General features: G+C 45.9%; 1 protein-coding gene across 2 annotated transcripts in view; it reads left to right on the forward strand.

The window, feature by feature from the left end:
- Nucleotides 1-20434, forward strand: part of Col22a1 (collagen type XXII alpha 1 chain) — a 231665-nt gene that overhangs the window by 47297 nt on the left and 163934 nt on the right. For both annotated transcript variants that reach the window (XM_021652125.2, XM_060389316.1), the window contains 5 exons: nucleotides 1762-1873; nucleotides 6286-6409; nucleotides 10401-10676; nucleotides 14981-15061; nucleotides 16163-16279. In XM_021652125.2, coding sequence (XP_021507800.1) covers nucleotides 1762-1873; nucleotides 6286-6409; nucleotides 10401-10676; nucleotides 14981-15061; nucleotides 16163-16279 — 710 coding nt within the window. The remainder of the gene's footprint in view (nucleotides 1-1761; nucleotides 1874-6285; nucleotides 6410-10400; nucleotides 10677-14980; nucleotides 15062-16162; nucleotides 16280-20434) is intronic.

A 20434-nucleotide genomic window follows, 5' to 3' on the forward strand; every position in this document is an offset into this window, starting at 1 on the left:
TGTCTCCGGGCATGCTTGCTGAGCTGAGGGCTCCTTTGCTGCATGAACACCTGGCATTCAAACTCACCGTTAACAGGAAGTGAGGTGTTCTTGGAAGGCAAACTACGCCATAATGAATAACGCTGGAACCATGATGAATAATTATAGGCACTAAACACATGAGAGGTGACCAGTTTCAACTTCCACCCAGCTTACAGATGGAGGAGCTGATGCCTGTGGAGCAAGTGAGTCAGTCAAGTCCCAGCAGACCGGTGCCAGGGAGACCCACTCTACCCTCTCCATCTGCTAGTCCCCATTCAGAGCTTATTATGAAAAAGGAAGCACTCACACTGCCACCCAGGGCTAAGGGTTATGCGGAGCATCTGGTATTCAGTGAGCATTTGGTGTGGTCCTCCAGGCTTTTCCGCTTAAAGCTAAAAGTGAAGCATACGGCGCCATGGGCTCCCATGTCTGAATTCCATAACGCTGTCAGCCTCTAGAACAGGTGTTGCTCTCTGGAGGTATGGGGGGCTCAGCTGCAGGACTTTCCAACTCTCCAGTTTGGCCAAGACTACTTGGGTAGAGCATTTTACTTCAGCAGTGCTGAGTTTTGCTATGCGAGTCCTGTGTGACCTACTGAATTGTGTGCCCTCAAGGTCTCATGTCACTGTTGGAACAGGCTCATCTACTAGGCATCTTCATTGTCCCCCGAGCAACAGCCAGGGCCGTCTGCTGGCCGCAAAACATGGACATTCCCAGACACAAATATGTGACTGAGAAGAATTAAACTTCCATCACCCTGCTAACCACTCCCCAAGTCCAAAGCCTGCGAGCATGGCCATGGTTGTTCTTTTACTTTATGTTGGCAGTAACTCTCAGTCATCTCTTAAGGGGAAACCAGAGAAAGCAGAAATACTCACCTTTCTTTAATGCAATACTGCAAAGGCATTTTATTTCTCTCTAATGTTTCTCTCTTTCAAATCATGATATTCAAAGCTACAGACAACAATCCAAGCAGATTCAAGTGAAAGGCAACAATATGACTGCAGGAAGGAAGACCTTAAGTTATGGGTTTTATTAAAGGTTTAGCACTGACATTTGAGCTTCTTTATTTTTTATTTTTTTGAAAATTTTTAAAATTTATCTATTTTTTATATTAATCACAGGTTATTTACTTTGTATTCTAGCCGTAGCCCCTTCCCTCATTCCCTCCCAATCCCACTCTCCTGTCCCTAATCTTCTCCTTGCCCTTTCCAAGTCCACTAACAGGGGAGGACCTCCTCCCCCTACATCTGACCCTAACTTATCAAATCTCTTCAGGACTGGCTGCAATGTCCTCTTCTGTGGCCTAACAAGGCTGCTCCTCCCTAATGGGGGTTGGGGGTGGAAGAGCTCACCGTTGAGTTCATGTCAGAAATAGTCCCTGTTCCCCTTATTAGAGAGCCCATTTGGACACTGAGCTACTTCTAGAACAGAGGTTCCCGCTACAGTACACTTGTCTTGTACTTGACCATGATCTGGGATGTTCTTGGTTCTCACATTCCAGTGTGTGGGCCAGTGTCTTCCAGCCCCAGTGCCTTAAACTGGGGGAATTGGACATGATGCTACATAGCTTATAAATCAGCTGCTCTCATCTTCCCAATATGTGTTCTTACATCTAAGTCCCTATCCCTTGGGACTAGCTGGTCAGGCTGACTCTTTTTGCTGAGAGCGAACTAGCTGTTAAAGTGTCTCTCATACTTTTCTTCTGCCAAACTCACTCCCAACTTTCTCTTTGTGCAGGTTTTGACCTGATGGATTTGTTCAATGTGAAGGAAATCTTGGGAAAGAGAGAAAATGGAGCACAGAGTTCCTATGTACGGATGGGTTCCTTCCCTGTGGTGCAGAGAACTGAGTGAGTGGTTGTTTCTTCTTGCAGAACCTTTGGATGCCCTGGAAAGCAGGGTGCAGCCAGCCACAGGGGCTCACTCACTGAAACACACTCAGTGGTGCAGCTTAGCTGCAGGTCTAGGAATTTAAGCTAGTTCTTTGCAGTTCCGTGCTCATTGTGCCACTGATTTTCTGGTCATTTTGTGCTCATCTGTTCATATACATCTGCTATTGATCATCCATTTGTGGATGCGGTTTTCTTTCAGCTCATTAAATGGCAATGATTTTTATGGTTATCACCACATAGCACCAGTCATGGCCTCATATCGCAGATGTGTGTCTCTGAGTATCATGTAATGTTTTTGGCCATTGAAGACCCAGTTTTTCAGATTGACTGGGTCCCTTGTTTATTACCAGATGCCTCATTTTTTCTCCTGTTTCCACCTGACATGAATATCTCTGCCTTGTGATTTTAAGAATGTATGCCAGACATATTTCTCCAGTGTCTGATCACACTGCATCTCCAGTCAAGAGCTAAAAGCAATCCCACAGTGCATGCTCTATGTTCACTGGAGAAGAAACAGATGGTTTGCAAATTAGGGTGCTCCTGTATCATGTGATCCCTCCTCCATCTTGTAACTCTTTAATTGCTTCTTAGTCTTCTTAAACTCAGAGGCCAGAAAGGCTGGACTGGCCTTCAGAATCACCTTTGGCATCTCATTGCTTGACCCAAGTCTTTTTTGTGGATTCACGTACATTTAGAGCACTCCGGGCACCCCTCCTACTGTCAGGCCTTGGCAGGTGTCTTTTCCTCAATCCTGGATTCAAGTATAATTGCTCCTCATTCAGGTATAATTCTACTCCACACTAAGTGAGACCATCCTTTCCTCTAGTCTCTCACAGCACTCCCCTGCACCAAGCACAGTGAATTTGAGGCCAGTGACTCAGCTGTACAGTTGTTCTTTTCAAACAGTCTTCACTTATTTGTTAGAAGCTTTGGGAGAGATGTAAGCCTTTGTCTCTTCCAGAGTCCCATCACAGTGAGAGACATCAGATTTTAGCTACCCATGGTGAGCTATGCATACAGGCTTTAGTACAGCATTGAGTTTACTGACCATCCTGTGAGCTGATTCTGCTTTAAAGTGCAGTGTCACCACACTCATGGCTTGGAACCCACATTCCTCAACAGTAAAGGCGAATGAGGCATATGGATCCTTCTCTTTTACCTCCATCTTTTCACCTGTGGGGCAGTCTGCACTCTACTGAGCATGCTCTTCCGCAATGGTGCACAGGCGCCTGGAGTGATGTGAGTCATCTGGTCATTTAGGGGAATGCAAGGATGGTCAGACTCCAGACTGATGCTCTTACCTCACGCCTTCTTATGAAGTCACCAGCTACATTACTCAGAAACAGGAGATGTCACATTAGTGGAAAATTGAATAAAGAACAAAAGGGAGAGAGTTATACAAATGTAACAGGTGCCTGAGATGCCTTTTTCTCCTGGAACAGCCGCCATTCACCAGAACATCTTTAGGTTTAATCTACAGAACAGAGTACTGGGCACAGCTTTGGATGATGGGTTTAGCTGGTGTGACACCAGCCATTTTCCCAAGTGGGGATTTCTGTGTGTCGTGTTTCACATGGCACAGCGTCATAAACAACATCCAGACATCTCAAGAAGGGATAGATTCCTTTCACTCTCTGACGCTTTGAAATGTATCTATCCTTATACAACCATGATTTAGTTTGCAGATTAATTTTATTCATAATAGAAAGAGATGTCACTTTCAACATTACTCACTTCTTGAACACGTAAAGGGCATTTTTACTCATCTTCCTCCATTTGTTTCTCACTGTAATAACGTGAGGTGAACAGGGCAGGCATTGCTCTCATCTATCTGGTACAACATCTGGGCCTTTAAGGAAGGCAGTCACTTGTTAAAACCTCACAGATAACAGGAGACAGAATTGGTCCTCATGGTCAGCTACTTGGAGGCCAAAGCCTGTTCTTTGCCCTGCAATCTCGTATCTGCTATGTTATTTATGAAAAGAACTGTTTATTAGATTTCCCACCCTTGACTATACTGATTCTGTCAGATTATATGTGTGTAGTTTTGTACATGTGCATTACACTTTCTGTCTGTCTGTCTCTCTTTATATATTATAGATGTATATACACACATCTTTTGTTTGGGTACACACACTTGCATATGTCTTTTGAGATAATTCAAAATTATAAGAAAAAAAGTGTGTTCAGACAGAAAACAATAGACTGATTCATGAAGGAAATGAGCAGGAAAGGAAAAGTGTGTTAGGTGTGGACATCCTCTTTTTCTACAGGCATGGTAACCAAAGGAGTCCTTAACTCCCGAGGGAAGCCTGAGTGCTGAAAGTGACAGGCTCTTTTCCTCCAGTCTGCTTATGCTTCTCAGTGATGCCCTACCTCAGAGGGTGATACTGAACATCTGGTCACCTCTCAGATTGGATCTGTGAGTGAAGAGTCAGTGAGGACCAGCCTTAGCTTTTAAGTTCTTTAGCTACATGAAGGATCCCTGAGGATCTGCAAATCGAAGAACCAGGAAGCCAGATGCCTTCCCACCTCCCTTCCTGACTGTCTGGCCAGAAAGCCTCCATCTCCCCCAGCAGCAAAACTCATGGTCTGTGTGTTTCCCAGAGGCAGCCTTCCACCCCCAGAGTAGACTGCAGCTTCATCCTGGCCAAATTCTGCAGAAGGAAAGAACAGTTGGCTGTGCTTTAAGACGAAAGCTATGGAGAGAGCAGAACTTCTGGGTGTGAACTCTGTTTGCAACATCCCCTTGAATTAACCCTAAAGAGCCCAGGTCCCCTGACCTACAGTGCAAAGATCAAAACACATCCTTCACAAGTTCTTTCCAGGGCAGAATGAGATGAAAGCACATGCCCCCGTTATATTAAGTTTCCCAAAGTACTCATTTTAAAATGGAGACTTAGATTACTATATTGGGATCATGTGAGTAATAGATTGATGAAATATAAGAATGGGCTAAACTTTGTTTTGATAGGATGGCAATCCTAGATAAAACACAGGTACAGGGGAAGTTGGCAAAATTTGCTGGTGTTGAGACACACCTCTGTTTTCACAACTGTGGCAGAAGGAATGTCACTGTCAGCCAGAGGGAGGGGCAGGATGTTACTTGGTGTCCTCCATTGCAATGGGAGACTACCCCCTCAGTGTCCTCTGAGAAAATTAGCCTGGTCTGGGAAGCGGGAGGGTTTTGCAAGAAGACAACATTGGACTGCTTTCAGGTATTTTTAATTCCTTAGCTTCTGCCTGCTGTACTGGTGGCTTTGAGGTAGGAGCTGAGGGGCAGGGAATTATCAGACTTTCTCACTAGGATCTCTACAAGGAAACTGGGGAAATTTGTGAGGCTGGAAACAGGTGCTTTTCATTGAGATGATGATGAGAGGTGATGAAATGAGCAAGCGTGGAAGTTATTTTTGCAGAACTATGTTGGAAAAGATAGGCAAGGGGAGAAATAAAGGGAGAAAAATTGCTTTGGAGGGCTGGGTCAGGAGGAAGCTCAGGTGTCTCCATTCATACACGGGAGGAGATGGAAGGACAGTTGGTCCAAAGATGCTCTGGGCAGATACAGAGTGATTGGCTAATAGACCTCCATAGTAACTGAATTTGGAAAAGGATGGGCAGTTTAAGAACTGGCTGGAGTAGAGCAACAGGGAACAGAGGTCACCTTCAGGAGAGGGGCTGCCCTGTAGTGGGGATTTGAACTCAGGAACTGGTGGAGGGAAGAGGATGTACCATGTCTGACTGAAAAATGCTCTATTGTCTACATGGTCCAAAAGTGTCAGGAGCTTCTTAAAGAGCTGATTCTGGATATCTAAAGTCACGTCTTCATTGATGATGTCTTCTCTTGGTAATGCCATGTGGCAGAAATGCTAAACAACACTGAGGGGCCTCTCTTACCAGGACACTGATCCTATCATGACGGTTTCACACTTATTACCTTCTAACTCTCCAACATCTACGTGTTAGGATTTCAGCACATGGATTTTGTTAAGACATACATCGAGGCCATAGCAACTTGATATTGGATCCCTCGTACAGGTAACACAGGATCAGCACAGGAGAGGTGAAGTCTGGGAGTCTCCACCACAACCATTCCTGGAGGAGGGTTACTCCTCGACAGTTACTGACCATCAGTCATTGGGACGGTAGGGAGCCAGAAAATGAGCACTGGGGGCAAAGTCAGTGAAGGGGCCACAGCGCTGGTCAGTAGACGGCCTTAGTAAGACACTAGCCTTAGTAAGAGGTGACAGTACAGCTGAGAGGAGGTTGTGGGCATCTTTAGGGGTCACACTGCCAGGTTGTGTAGCTTTGCAGACATGGCAGCTTCCCCTTCCTCACTAATCCAGAAACCATTTGTCTCTCTTTGTCCTCAGGGATGTTTTTCCCCAAGGTCTGCCTGATGAGTATGCCTTTGTCACAACTTTCCGGTTCAGGAAGACATCTCGGAAAGAAGACTGGTACATCTGGCAGGTCATTGACCAGTATGGCATCCCACAGGTATGAGTGCTTTCTGTCCCTGGGGCAAGTGCTGTGCCTTCCCAGGAAAATGTCTTGACCATTGTGTTTACTGAAAGATCCTCAGTTCTGGGTCTAGATAGAAGTGGGATACAGTGCATGGAGCTCCACAGAGCCTGTAGGTCCAGCGCCTCTTCCTTCCCTGGTCAAACCTTCTAAAGTTTGACCCCCAGTTACCACATCCCCTGAGACTTTCTGTCTAGAAAAAGAAGTGACCATATGCTTTGCTGTCTTATAGTACATTCTCTATTGGTGACTTCATAAAACAGTGGAAGAAACTGGCTCAGGGTCAGATCGACCTGGACCAAATATGTCTCCTCCTCTCTTGGTTTTGGTCATGGGGTAGGACTACCTGTGAGTCTTGATTTTCTTAGCTTGAAAGTGGAAAATGAGAACACTTATCACAAACAGTCTGTGGAAAGATCAGGTGTTAATACAATCATGTTTGCAAAGCATCCAGCACGGTCTGATGTAAAGTAGAAACTGTCACAAGTAGCGTTCACATAAAAGAAGGTTGTCTTCAGTTTTCTCACAAGTGAAGTTACAAGCCCTTGTTTTTACCCATGACTAGAATATTGGCTTTTAGTTTTACAGTTCCTCATCAGTACCCAAATTAGTGAGGAGGGACAGATTTCAAAGCCAAGGTCATTAACACAGGGCATCAGCTTGAAAGGGAAGCAACGCCACCCTCTATTCTTGAGCAAGCCAAAATGCACTTATTCTCAGGGCTCAAAGGCCTGATGCCTGAACCCTGTCCTCTTATTTGAAATATGCTTGTGTAGACATTCTCACCTTCAGCTGGGAGAAACACTTTTGGATTTTATATGGGGTTGAAACAAAGCAAAAATTTTCCAAGTGATTAGATTCCAGCAATCATGAAGAGTAGTCTGAGACAATCATCAGTACCCAATTCCTTTTTTAAATTTTTTTTAAATTTATATTTTATTTATATATTTATTTATTATAATTTATTCACTTTGTATCCCCCTGCAGCCCCCTTCCTTGTTTCCTCTCAATCCCACCACTCTCTCTCTTCTCCCCATATGGCCTTTCTCTAGTCCCCTGATAGGGGAGACCCCTGGTGGAGAGGATGCAGCTGTGCCAGGCTACAGAGGAAGATGATACAGCCAGCCTTGATGAGACCCGATAAAGTAGGGTCAGGTAGACGTACCTAATTATTATTCCACTCTCTTAGATCACTTCCTTCTAAGCTCTTCTCTCCCATTCTTCCTGTCTTACTCTCTGTTTCTCTTCTTACAGTAAATAAATGACATGATACAACCGAGGGGCTAAGAACAATGTGAGAAGTGGATAATGCCCAGAGCATTCAGCCACTAACTTTAGTCTATTCTAACAATAAATAGGATTTATCCTAACAGAATAAAATAGAATAGGCTAGGCTAGGATAGAATGGAATAGAATACAAGACTGGAATAGAGTAGAAAAATAGAATGGAATAGAAAAGAATGGACTTCTTCTGTGGTCAAAGAAGACCTTGACATTGTCCTTCAAGGTTCACTGACACAAACCTGCTCTTAGTATGGTTCAAATGGCTCTCAATTCTTAATGTACCGCATCATCCTAATCACCCTGAAGATAGGTTAGTTTTACTATTCCCACCTCAGGATAAGAAATAGCCGCAGAGAAGCTTAGGAATTGACCCGAATTTGCACAGGCAATAAGAGTGGAAGCTGAGACTTGAACCCAAGCAGTTAAGGCCCAAGTCTGTGTTTTTATTCTAAGCCTGTCTGGGCCTGTTAGTTCTGCTGGATAACTCTCCCATAGCATCTGTGGTTACATGGAGGTGCAAACTCATTTTCAGTGTTAACTGTGGAGGGATCCAGTTTCCTATGTGTGGGAGACTGAAAGCATGGACAGGCTCTGTATTCCTGTCCACCCGCCAATGCTTGTTAACCATAGATTTGCTTCTCCAGTTTCTCCTGTCTGACAAGGTAGGACTGGGCACCTGCCATTACATTCTTGTGGGGTGAGCCACACCACCCCCACAGTCTGGGTATTTTCTTTTATGGCACTTGCAGAGATTTGTCCTTCCTGTCTTCCATGTCTTCTGTCTCCCACCCCCCACCCCCGCTGGAGTCATCTGAGTTTGGATATAGCTCGGAAATAGAGCTACTGCAATTTGCTGATGCATCTGAGAGTTAAAGTGGATCCTAGGAGGTCACTCATCTCATGTTGGTGATCACATATATTGGGCCTGTGGACTCCCTGGCTTTCTTTCTATTGCTCTAGAGAGAGAAATATCATAGGAAATGCCAAGCCTCCAAGGAGCTCCAAAGATGGTCAGGGCCAGGACTGAGGTCTGTGAGACTACCCCGAAGAAATAGAGAACTTTAGTCAATCATGAAACAATTACACTATATGTGCTGTATTAGGTGATTGGAGGGGAGACAGTTCTTTTCAGCTATTTATCACACCTGTAATATGGATGCGTGTGAGCCAATTAAACAACAACAACAACAACAACAACAACTGAGGTACTGCTTGGTTGTAATGAAGGGCAGCTGAGCCAGAAAGAGACCCGAGAAGACCAGGGTTGCACTGTGAGTACTGTGTGCCAGAGCACCAGGAAGCAACCCAGGATCATCAGAAAAGACCGCAGTCTCCATCTGTGATCTTACCTGCTTAAGTTATTGCAATTAAAATTTAGACCAGAGCCTGGCATGTAAGCACGATGCAAAGTGCTTACGCGTCTACTTATTTACTTCACCCTCAGCAAGCCTCTGATGTAAGTGTCACTATCAATACCATTTTACAAGTGAAGAACCAGGGGGGAGAAGTTGAATAACCTGAGGTCACAAAGCCCCAAAGTGACAAGGTGACTTTCCTGGTTTGGATTGATCAGGCAGTATATAACCTGCTGAACTAAATAAAATAAATTAAATTAAATTAAAAAAGGATGGGTGGCTAGGAGGTGTGGGGAAGAGGAGTGAGAACCAGCAAGGGCATGCTGAGGCAAGCCTGGATTAGCAACCACAGGAGGTGGCAGGCAGGGGGTTCCAAGTCAGGGCAGATGAGGACTAACCTTAGTTGATGACCCCATGTTCATGAACTGTCCAAGTCTCCATGCATTCACTGCTGCATTCTTGATACCTGGCTTGCCTCTCACAGGTAGTGTGTTCCGTGAGCATGCTGGAGTGGATGCAGAAGTGGGGGCGTTGTTGAAAACACAGCTATTCATCCCCCCCCAAGCAAATAAAAGTGGTCTTCCTTGCAGAAATGGCCTGTGTGCAGCCACAGCTCACTATGGAAATTGTAAATGTACTTATGAGATACTTCTGTGTGAGTTTGTTTCTTGAGCATGAACTCTGAAGGGGACATTGTATCCTAGAGGAGCCTAAGGGTTGGGAACCCTGGGGGGCTTGCTCTGTGCCAGGTGATTGTGCAGAGGGCTGAGTGTGCACGAGCGAGTGGGATAGTCAAGGCCCTCACCAAGCAAGAAGCCTCATTCTCACAGAGCTTCAGTTGAATACTCTAGATGAGAGGCAGGATATGTTAACCGCCTGCCTTCAGACTGGCACTTGGCATCTCCATTAGGTAGGGTAGGGTCCTAAAAAACCCTGAAGCTAGTTAAGATTTCTGATTGGTGTCATGCCTCAGTCCCTCTTCCCTGGTCATCTTGAAGTCTTGTGGAAGCCCCAGGAGCCTCCTCTGTCACCAAGTACATGGCCTCTTTATAGTGCATAAGCACAGCCAATATTACTACCTAGACTGGAGCAGCCTGCAAACTGCTTACTGATACCCTCATGCTCAGGAGAAATCAAGGCCCAGAAAGGTACCTGACTGGCCTCAGGCCAGACAGCATTGTGCATCCTGGTGAGAGAGTCATACTCGGATGTGTCTGCATTGTCAGGACAGACCTCACCCTCCCCACTTCTACCCATGCTTTGTCCCGTCCCGTGATGTTCAGGTCATGTGGTAGGTGTTCAAGGATTCTGTGTGCCTGTCTTCTTAGGTCTCTATTCGGCTGGATGGTGAGAACAAGGCAGTTGAGTACAATGCTGTGGGTGCCATGAAGGATGCCGTACGGGTGGTCTTCCGAGGCCCCCGAGTTGATGACCTCTTTGACCGTGACTGGCACAAGATGGCTCTAAGCATCCAGGCCCAGAATGTGTCCCTCTACATTGACTGCGTGCTGGTTCAGACACTGCCCATTGAGGAGAGGGAGAACATTGCCATCCAGGGCAAGACCGTGATTGGCAAGCGTCTCTACGACAGTGTGCCCATTGATGTGAGTACCTGAGTGGCTCTTGCAGTCAGTGCCAGGGCCACCAGAAGGGACTTCAGAATCTAGATGCCTCAGTGTGTCCCACATCTGCTGTTCTAATTTATCATCTATTTATTAGTCGTCATCATGGACTTTCCGAGGAGGAGGGAGGTCTCTGACTGGGAAAGCTGCATAGTGGAGTCCAAATTTCCCATGCATTCATTCATACTTCATTCATTCATTAACTCACTCACTCATTCATTCATTCAGACATTCTTTATATGTACATAGAGATCATTACGTTTGCTAGACTCTCAGCTGGGCATTAGTGATATTGGTGCCTACAAGGAAGCACTAAATTGACATGCAAACACCAGTCATCTTTAAGATAAAGAGCATCATTGAATTTGGGTATGGGAAGGGTTCCTAGGATTCCAAGAGACAACAGTACTTTGATAAGTTCAGTCAAATGCACATAGAATCACAAATCATATTTAGGTGATGCCACGCCATCCTGGGATTGACAGGCATACAGAGGGCTTGCAGGCCCTAAATCCTGTGTCCTTTACAGGGCAACCTGGTCCTTCCAGGCCATATTAATTCCAGTAGCAGAGCAGCAGCATAGGACCCATTTGGTTCTTCTTGTGTGTTTTAGTAGCTTCTTGGAGGCAATGCAGGTTCCATTATGGTGGATGCTGCTTCTCAGTATCTGTATAAGGTTGGCTGTCTGATATACTGTCAGTTATGTTGAACCCGAATGGAAAAAAAAAATGTATGTGAATTTAATGATCCAGGATTTCTATGGAAGGAAGACTCACTGAGATCATTCAGTCTGGGTAAGTAAATGCCACACTAGATACCGGCACCGTATATTATAGGACCTTAAGGCTGGCTGTCCAAACTAATCAAGGTGTGATAGCTGTGAGGAGCACTGAGAGAGATATGGGGGTGGATTCCTAGGGGAGGTTAATTTATACATAGAGAATAAAGGATACAAGGCAGAATATGTCTATTTGTAATCAGCATTGCCAGAGGGCAGGAGCTTGAGGAGCAGGTGGAAGAGAGAGTCGGGAAACAAGTCCAAGGCTAACTGCATAGATCCTGGAAATCAGCCTGCAGGTGACAAAAATGCTATCGTGGCCAAGTGCTGTACCTGAGGAAGCTCTATCTGTTGCAGAGAGGGGTGCCTGGGAAGGCGAAAGAGGGTGCTTGGGAAGGAGGTGGCCTGAGATTTCATTAGAGTCCTGCTGGGCAAAAGAAGTGGTCCAGTCTTAGTTGGGTCAATATTCAGGGGCAGAAAGTGGGTGTGGGGCTGGAATCCAGTGGGATTCCTGGAGAGTCAACTGTTGAGACAGTGAGCTGATTCTGGTGAGTTGGCAGTTATCAGACCCATGGAGTGAATAGAGAGGGTTGTTTCCGGGTGTGGGGCCCAGGCTCTGAGTCTGGTATTTGCTGGAGAACCCTGAGACTCCGAGGCTCTTTCCTCTATCTTGTTTCACCAGCCCGAGGTGTCTCTTTCCCTCTCCTGCTTGTTTCTCTGTCTCCAGCTAGAGTCCCAGGAGTAGTTTTTATGGGCTGAGGAACCCAGGGATTCACTCTAACATGCACCCTGCCTTTTGCTTAGTTCCCACTGGCCATACATCTGCTCAACCACTTTAAAGTGGCTCTTAGAAGTGCAAACCCAAGAGATATTCCCTCCTTGACAGGGATCAGCCTTGTGAACATTATCAGGCTGTTCACTTCACTGCTGTGAGACCAGGAAATCCTCTAGATAAATAGCCACGATCCAGTTTTTAAGAACCAGAGACAGCCCAGCGCTCCAGGGTGGAGCCCTTTCATTTTGGTTTGTGCACCTAGTGCAGACTCTGCTGGCCTCTGGGCAGTGACCCCTTGGAAGGTCACAGTAAACTCCAAGCGCCTTACTCTGCCGTATCGCAGCACTGTGATGTCACTTAGTCACACTAAGGAGGCAGAGTCAGGAACAGAGATGGAAGGTACTGCTCCGATTTGTAAATTCACAAGGGGGTCAGCGGTCAGTGTCTCTCAGCTCTGTGCTTGTCATTTGTTCCAAGGTACTAGGTCTGGGTGCTACCTTGACCTTTGAATTTGACCATCATAGTCAAGAGGCATCCCTGTTTATCTGACACTGTGGGTGTGGAAAATTGGACTGTTCTCTAAGTAGGAAGATTTCTCATTTACCTCCTTTCCCTCTATCAGTGAGAAAGGTTTGTTGGTGTCAAAATGCAAGGAATCTTGGGGCTTCTGACATTCATCCATAGCTGTGTTTCTATGATAAATGCTTGGAGGAAAAGTCAGTATACTTTATATCCTTCCAACAGGATAGACTAGGATACTTATGACTGTATGGTTTGGGGATTTAGCTACAGTGGGAAAAGCTTCACCCTGTCTAGGCTTGATGTATGGGATGGTACAAGTGCTGTGCTCTCTGAGTCCCCCAGTCCCCGCTATAGCTCTGTGACATCATCTCATTGAAGGGCAAATGAAGGGTCAAGAATTGAGGTGACTTCATGATAGCCGAGTTGGACTGAATGCTAGACTCAGCCTGGTGAGCCCCAGCTCATATTTTCAGACATTCCTGATCTGTTTCCATGCCAAAGCTAGCAATAGGCCATTAGATGAGGGCCTGTGTGTGGGATATGGTCTCAGAACTGTGATCTGACCCAGGAGATAGTTGAATCCTTAGCTGCTGTAGATTGAAGCCAGGTATGGCTCTCAGACAGGAAGGGGTCTCAAGATAGAATGTGTAGAAATTCTGCAGCTTGGGAAGAGTGGGCAGAAAGGGTTAAAACGTTTGGAGTAACAAGGATCAAAGGCAGTGGTGGGACTTTTCTGACGACCCAGGTGCAGTCAGTAGACCACAGCTAATGTAGAAAGCAGGCGTCTCCTGAAGACCAGCCTTACTCATAATCAAGAATATGCATTCTGCCATTTTTCTTCCAGTTTGCCTTATTGTCTCAACAGGAAATGAAATAGACATGAGCAGATCTGAAGAGAGTCAAGTGGCATGAGGGGGTGTGCTTTGAGGAGCATGTGGTAGAAGCAGAAGGCTGAAGTCAAGCAAACATCCCAGCCCCACACAGGCAGAGACCCTCACTTGCCAGTTCTGCTTGTTAAAGTTCAGGTTTTTTTTTTTTTTTTCAGCTGCTGATGATCTGTCTGGGCCACATTCTTGTTGTGTCAGAGGCTGCTCTAGAGCTGGGGACAAGGGAGAGCAGAGCCTCGTCGCCTAGGTCCCACAGAGATTTTATTGTAGCCAAGGAAATAGGTTATGGACGGAGGAGGAAATACACCATGGTGCTGCATGCCAGGTGCTGTTGTGTGGATAGACAGGGTGAGGAGTGGGAGGTGTGAGCCCGAGCCTGGACAGCGAGAGGAAGGTGGAAGATGAGAGCACTCTGCCTATGAAAACTGGGAGGTAGCCATCTTTCTGGGCAGTGGGTCTGTGAGGGCAGGATGCATGGGAAAGAGGGTGTAGTTTTTGGAGAGGCCCAGGTCAGTCCAGAAAAGGGAGCTGGCCAGAAAGTGGGGTGAACTGTGGACTGGAGCCTGGGCAGCTGCCCGAATTTGCTGAATTTTATTTACTGTGCAACATCCTCAGCTAGAGCACAAGGCAATGGTTCTGCAGACCTGTCTCTGACGGCCAGAGTCTGGGACCCAGAAAGCAGACATATTCCAGGTCTCCAGTCACTTTACAGCTTGCTGCCCTGTGCACAGGCTTCAGTGTGGGAGAAGCATGTATGCATGTGTGTGCTCATGTGTGTGGGTACATGTGCGTGTGCTTGTGTGTGTGTGTGTGTGTTTAACCCTATTATTCTTACATTTTGAGATTGTTTTGTTTTAAGTTTCTGAGTTTAGGTGGAGGGTATTAAAAGTAGAAAGCACAGTAGATTTTTATCTCAAAAGTCATTTTAAGCTACTGTGTGAAGATGCCACAAAAGGGTGAGAATAGGGACATACTGAGCTTTCAGTCTAGTAACTGTCCCATGGTCAGTGTACTATGTTGCCTGCAGCAGTGGTGACCTGGACAGGAGCAGGTGTGCCTCTGTGTGTGTGTGTGTGTATGTGTAGTGTATGTATGGCTGAGGCTAAGGCATGTACAGTGGAAGCACGCATGGGCTCAGCCCTTTCCTTGATCCTCCCACTCGAGGGCAGCTTTCTCTACATGGCAGCTGGGTACTCAGACGATGCGAAGTTTCCCCATTCAGCCCGGCTGTGCAGCACAGGCTAGGAAAGACTGCAAGAGCCAGAGGGCAGTCTGATGCCATGGAGGTTCCAGTTCCTTCTTCTCCCCTCATGTTCCTTTCCAGTTTGACCTGCAGCGGATTGTGATTTACTGTGACTCGAGACACGCAGAGCTGGAGACTTGCTGTGACATCCCATCGGGTCCGGTGAGCGGTCGTGTAGAGTGGGCTGGGCACGTGTGTGGCATATGGATCCTGAGGTGTTCGGGGTTCGGGAATTAGCAGTTGGGACCTGGGTGGCACTGGCCACCAGTGTGTGTTTGTTGGGGGAGGATTCTGGGTTCATGTTCCACTTTTAACCATTTATGCAGTGTGGGTTGGGGGAAACCAAGCTTAGCAGGGTGGCCCCAAAGTTTCCAGCCAAGTGATGTGACCCAGCTTTGGGGAAGTGTAGAAGGCAGAGGTTGGAGGGTTCCCTGAGGAGAAGGTCACCAATGGACTGACGCAGTTGTTGCTCTACAGAGGGGGAACTACCATGCTTTAGGATAGGCAGCATCATCGACAGAACACTAATAGCTCCAGAGCCAAGAGTTGAACCCACTAGGCCTCTGTATACAGGGTCTGCTCCCCTAAGACTTTATCACCCACTTCTCACACCCCATTTTTTCACCATTGCTCTACTAAATCCCAGTTCCAAGCTATGCTTGAATGATAGGGTTGGAATGGAGGCTGCTTCCTAGAGCTGAAAGGTGAGCTCCATACTCAGTGCCAGGTTCAGGGACACAGTAAGGGCTCCATTCCTGTGCTCTTCTCAGCACTCCTATAGCACACAGGGCTGGGGATCTGGAGGTTCCTGGAGTATGGAGTATGGAGAGCTGGGTATGGAGAGAGAGAAGGAGAAGGAAGGAAAGAAGGGAGATAATAGAAGCTGAGAAAATATAGGGAGGGCAGAAAGAGGAGGGGTAAGGCTAGGGATTATATAAGTATGAGACTGTAAGATGAAAATTTCCCCATGTGATGTCATTCCCTCCTTCTCAGAAGCTGATAAAGGACATACCCTTGTCTCCATCCTACATGAGCAACACTGAGGCCAAGGGAGTGAAATGGTTCCTCCAGGTTGCCGAGCTGCCCAGTGTCTAGGGCTTGGCTGCCTAGCCTGTCCATGTTAAGGCCTTGGGAGAGTTAGAGACCAATGTATCTCCAGGAGCTCCTAGATTTTCTTTGCCTGCCTAATTCCTTCATAGTCCCGGAGATTATGGTTCTCACCAGGGAATATTCAGATTCTGACCCTTTGACCTTTCCTTCCAGTGCCAGGTGACTGTGGTGACAGAGCCTCCACCTGCACCTCCGCAGCTGCCCACCCCCGGCAGCGAACAGATTGGATTCCTGAAGACCATCAACTGCTCATGCCCAGCTGGAGAAAAGGTAGTCCACCCTCAGTTCCATAGTCTACCCTCAGGTCCAAGCTGAGTGCAGCAGGCTAGGCTGGCTGGCAGGACTGCTCTGACAGTGAGACAAAGTGGGAGCTTCCCATCACACCTGGCCTACCAGACCAGGATGGCCCCAGGCTCACAGAGGCCTTTGGCTCATCGTGTGTTCCCTGGAATGTCTGTTTCTTCACCTTTGTGCATTCTGGGAAGAGAGACTCTCAGGCTTAGCTCTAATTAATGTTTCCCTGCAGCTAATAATCTGCTCCTGGGCTCTCTCTGGCTGTGACTTATGCCAACACTGTCTTTGTTCTGTTAGCCATACTCACTAACCTGAATATATGTCGTTAGGTGCCTGGGGTGTGTGTGTTTATGAATAAAGGTTTGGTTGTTTTAAATTTTACAAAGTGCTTCATGCTTGCAAAAATGCATACCTCCATTCCACTAGACACACTAAATTCTTTGTGTGTACCTAAGGCTTTCATTTATTTGCTTTTTGTCTATAGACTGGTGATGCAAGTGTGCATGCGCACACACACATACACACATACACACACTCACACACATACACACTCACACCACACTGTTATGAGCAGAAAGAACAAGCTTGGAAAGGAGTAGGACTGTCTTGGAATAGTCTTAGTGAAGAGCTTCTGAACTGGTCCCCCCATTGTCTTAATCCACTATATGTGGTTGTCCCCATCTGCACAGCTCCAGCACACTGAAGGGCAGTGAGGCTCTGTCCAGTACTAGCGACACCCAGACCCAAGTGAAATGAGAGATGAAGATAACTGGATCAGACACTTCTGGATATCTGAGCAACAGTAACAATCTAGCCAATATAACTATTCCCTTTCCTTTCCCCCTCACTGTTACCCTCACACACTCCAGCCCTTCTTGTTCTATGCAGAGAGCCAGGCTCCTGGGAAGATATGGATCACTAAGGATCTCCTCGTCAAGTGAAGTCACCATGTACTGGTTCAACTTGATAAACACTAGTTATATGCTGAGCTTTGATTTTTTTTTTCAGGCTGTAGGTGGCATTAGGACGTTCCATGCCTAGTTCCTAGGTTAGGGAAGAAGCAGTGAGAACATAAGACCAGCACACTCAGGCTGGGCAGTTGCAGGCTCAGGCTCAGGCTGCCTTAGCCTGTGAACAAATCTGTTCTGCCTGCCAGTAATGTCTCAGAAGCAGCTGTCTAAACTCACATCCTCCTGAGTCCCACTTTCTGGTAGAGCTCCCATGAGAAAGGGTGGGGGGAGGTTTTGCTCTCCTGACACTGTGCAGAGACAGGAGTTACAGCCAAACCCACCCCAACCAAGCAAATGCTTTCTTTCCCTTGGATTCAGGCCTGTGTCTGGGTGGGTCTCATGAGGTCCCTGCTGAGGATCCCATTCTCTCTGATTGCTAATTGTCTTCTTACGCTCTAACTCACCAGTGCTTGGTTCTCCACTGACCTGCTTGGCATGGTTTATGGATCCCTCTCCACTCCTCCCCATCCTGTGTGACACATCTGACATCCACAGTGAATCTAATCTCATGTCTCAGTCTCTCTCTCAGTTACAACATCGGATTAAAAACTGCTGGTGTCTTTCAGGGGCCTTCATCTCTCTCACCTTTGGCCATTTGAAGATACCTAACCTTCTGCATGAAACACCTTTTCCTTTCTTTGAGCAGAGTTCCCTGGCTGACACTTGCTCTTCTTCCAAAGCATGGTCATCAACTCTTTGATGAGCATGATGTCTGTGTCTGCGTCCATGCTTCCTTTCTTCCCTTGCCATTTACTGCTGTTCGATAACTATCCAAAACCATCTTCTCTACAATATATATATATATATTTCTTTCTCTTCCCAGGCTTTTATATACATACTGGACTGAAAATATTTTCTTTGTTTTTATTTTTCTTCTATAAAATCTTAAGATACAGTTGACAGAGATTGAATATTGCCTGTGTGCTGGGGGCTACTGCACATCTTGACATAGAGGCAGCTCTTACATAATGATTGAATTGATGGATACATAGTCTGAAAAGATGGATGGATAGTAGGATGGACAGATGGGGTGGGGGAGAATGGCACACTTCCTCACATCCCCTTCGCAGAATGGGACTCTATTGATTGAGCTTTTCAATATGCTCAGCCTCGTTTTCTGGGTGCCATCACCTGATAACTTATACCTTTATTCAAGTCTTCAGTCTTAGTTTCTGGCCATAGACAATGAACACCTGCTATGTCCTTCACACTGTGTTGCATGCTATAATTTTAAGACCAGCAGAATGGCCTTTGTAAGTCTTGGTCTGCTGTCCAGTTAGGGAGAGGGGATCCTAAGACCTGGGTCACCCTAACTATCTTCTCAGGAACAGGTGAACAAGAAGACCTACTCACTCCATCTGGAAAATAGGCCTGCCCACCTGTGAAGATGGTGAGGCTCCTGTCTAATGCATCTGTGTGTCTGTAAGAACACAGGATGAGGCCCATGGAGTCACAGTCCTCTTTATGAATCAGAGTTCTGGCTGTAGGCACTTTGTGTCCAACTTTTCAAGTCTTTCACTTCAGTTGATATGTGGTGTCAACTATTTCTTTGGGCCCTTGCTTACATCTTTGTCATCAGTCATGGTGATGGACATGAACAGTGTCCAAGGCATTCTGATGGACTTTATAGGAGGTCCTAAGTACACAGAAATATTTATACTCACTGGCATATGCTGAGGACACTTGTGATTGCTCTGAAATAAATGGGAACCCATTAACAGAGTCATACCAATCAGTCTTTGGAAGAGGGGACCTCAATTGAGGAAGTGCCTCCGTGAGGTTAGCCATTTGGTATGTGTATGGGGCAATGTCTTCATTGATGATTGATGTTGATTGATGGTTGTTGTGGCAGGGAAGGTAAAGGGCTGGGGAGATGGCTCAGTGGTTAAGACCACTGGCTATTCTTCCAGAAGACCAGGGTATGGTTCTCAGCATCCTTGTGGTGGATCTCAACCATCTGTGAGTCCAGTCCCAGTCAAGTCCTTCCTCTGGCTTCTGTCAATACCAGATACACAGACACACCTGTGGGCAAGACAGTCATGCAAAATAGATAGATAGATAGATAGATAGATAGATAGATAGATAGATAGATAGATAGATAGATAGAGTGAGCCAACAGAGTAAGCCAAGAGGAGCAAGCTGCATCCCTTCATGGTCTTGGCTTCTGTAACTGCTTTCAGGCTTGTGTTTTTTCCCTGACTTCCCACACTGATGGACTGTGACCTGGAAGTGTAAGGTGAAATAAATTTTCTTCTCTCCAAGTTGCTTTTTGGCAACAGAAAAGCAAACTAGAACAGGAGTTCTAGTTCATTGCTTTTAGTGATGGGATCAGGTGCAAATGGTCCAGTAATGTGTTGTTATCTGTATTTATAACATAAGAACCATGTGTTTATTTTCTAGCTTGGCAATATTACAGGTGGCCACAGCATATGGATCATGTATAAACACACTAAAAATATCTCACACAGTTTAAAATTTGAATGCAGTCTATGTCTAGAAATTGCTTTAGATGTGTCATGCTTGATGTTAAAGTAAATGATTGTAGTATAAATCGATAACAGGTATCATCATTTCCCTTTTAACTTAAGTTATATATTTAGATAAAATAACAGCTCATAAAATTACTTTGTTCTTATTCATTTATATTATCTATTGATAAATCATATTATTTATTTATAAGGTACAAAAAGATGCTCTAATTGCCTCTTCTATGCAGAATGGTGAATCAAGATAAAGAACTTTGGTCACCTCAAATACCTATAATTTATTTCTATCTAACTGAAACTTGACCCCTTTGACCAGTGCTCTCTCCATTTCCTGACTTCACAGCCTAGAACCCCTGTTCTACTCTCTGGTTTTTGTGTGTGACATCTTTGGCTCCTGTGTATGAAGGAGAACACGGGCCATTTCTCTTTCTGTTCTGGAGTGTGTTTATAGCTTCCAGTGGCTGCACTGAGAGATTATGGGGAAAGTTGTCCATGTAGGTTTGCATTTGGAGAACAGGACTCTCAGCTGAATTCAGCAGTTTTCTCTTCAACTCTATGACCAGCCTGACTTAGCATAAGACTAGTTTTAGAGCCCATGGAGTGATGATTTGCTTATATGGAAGATGGGAGATTTA

Source organism: Meriones unguiculatus, chromosome 8 (genome assembly GCF_030254825.1).
Source record: "Meriones unguiculatus strain TT.TT164.6M chromosome 8, Bangor_MerUng_6.1, whole genome shotgun sequence".
Taxonomy (NCBI): Eukaryota; Metazoa; Chordata; class Mammalia; order Rodentia; family Muridae; genus Meriones; species Meriones unguiculatus.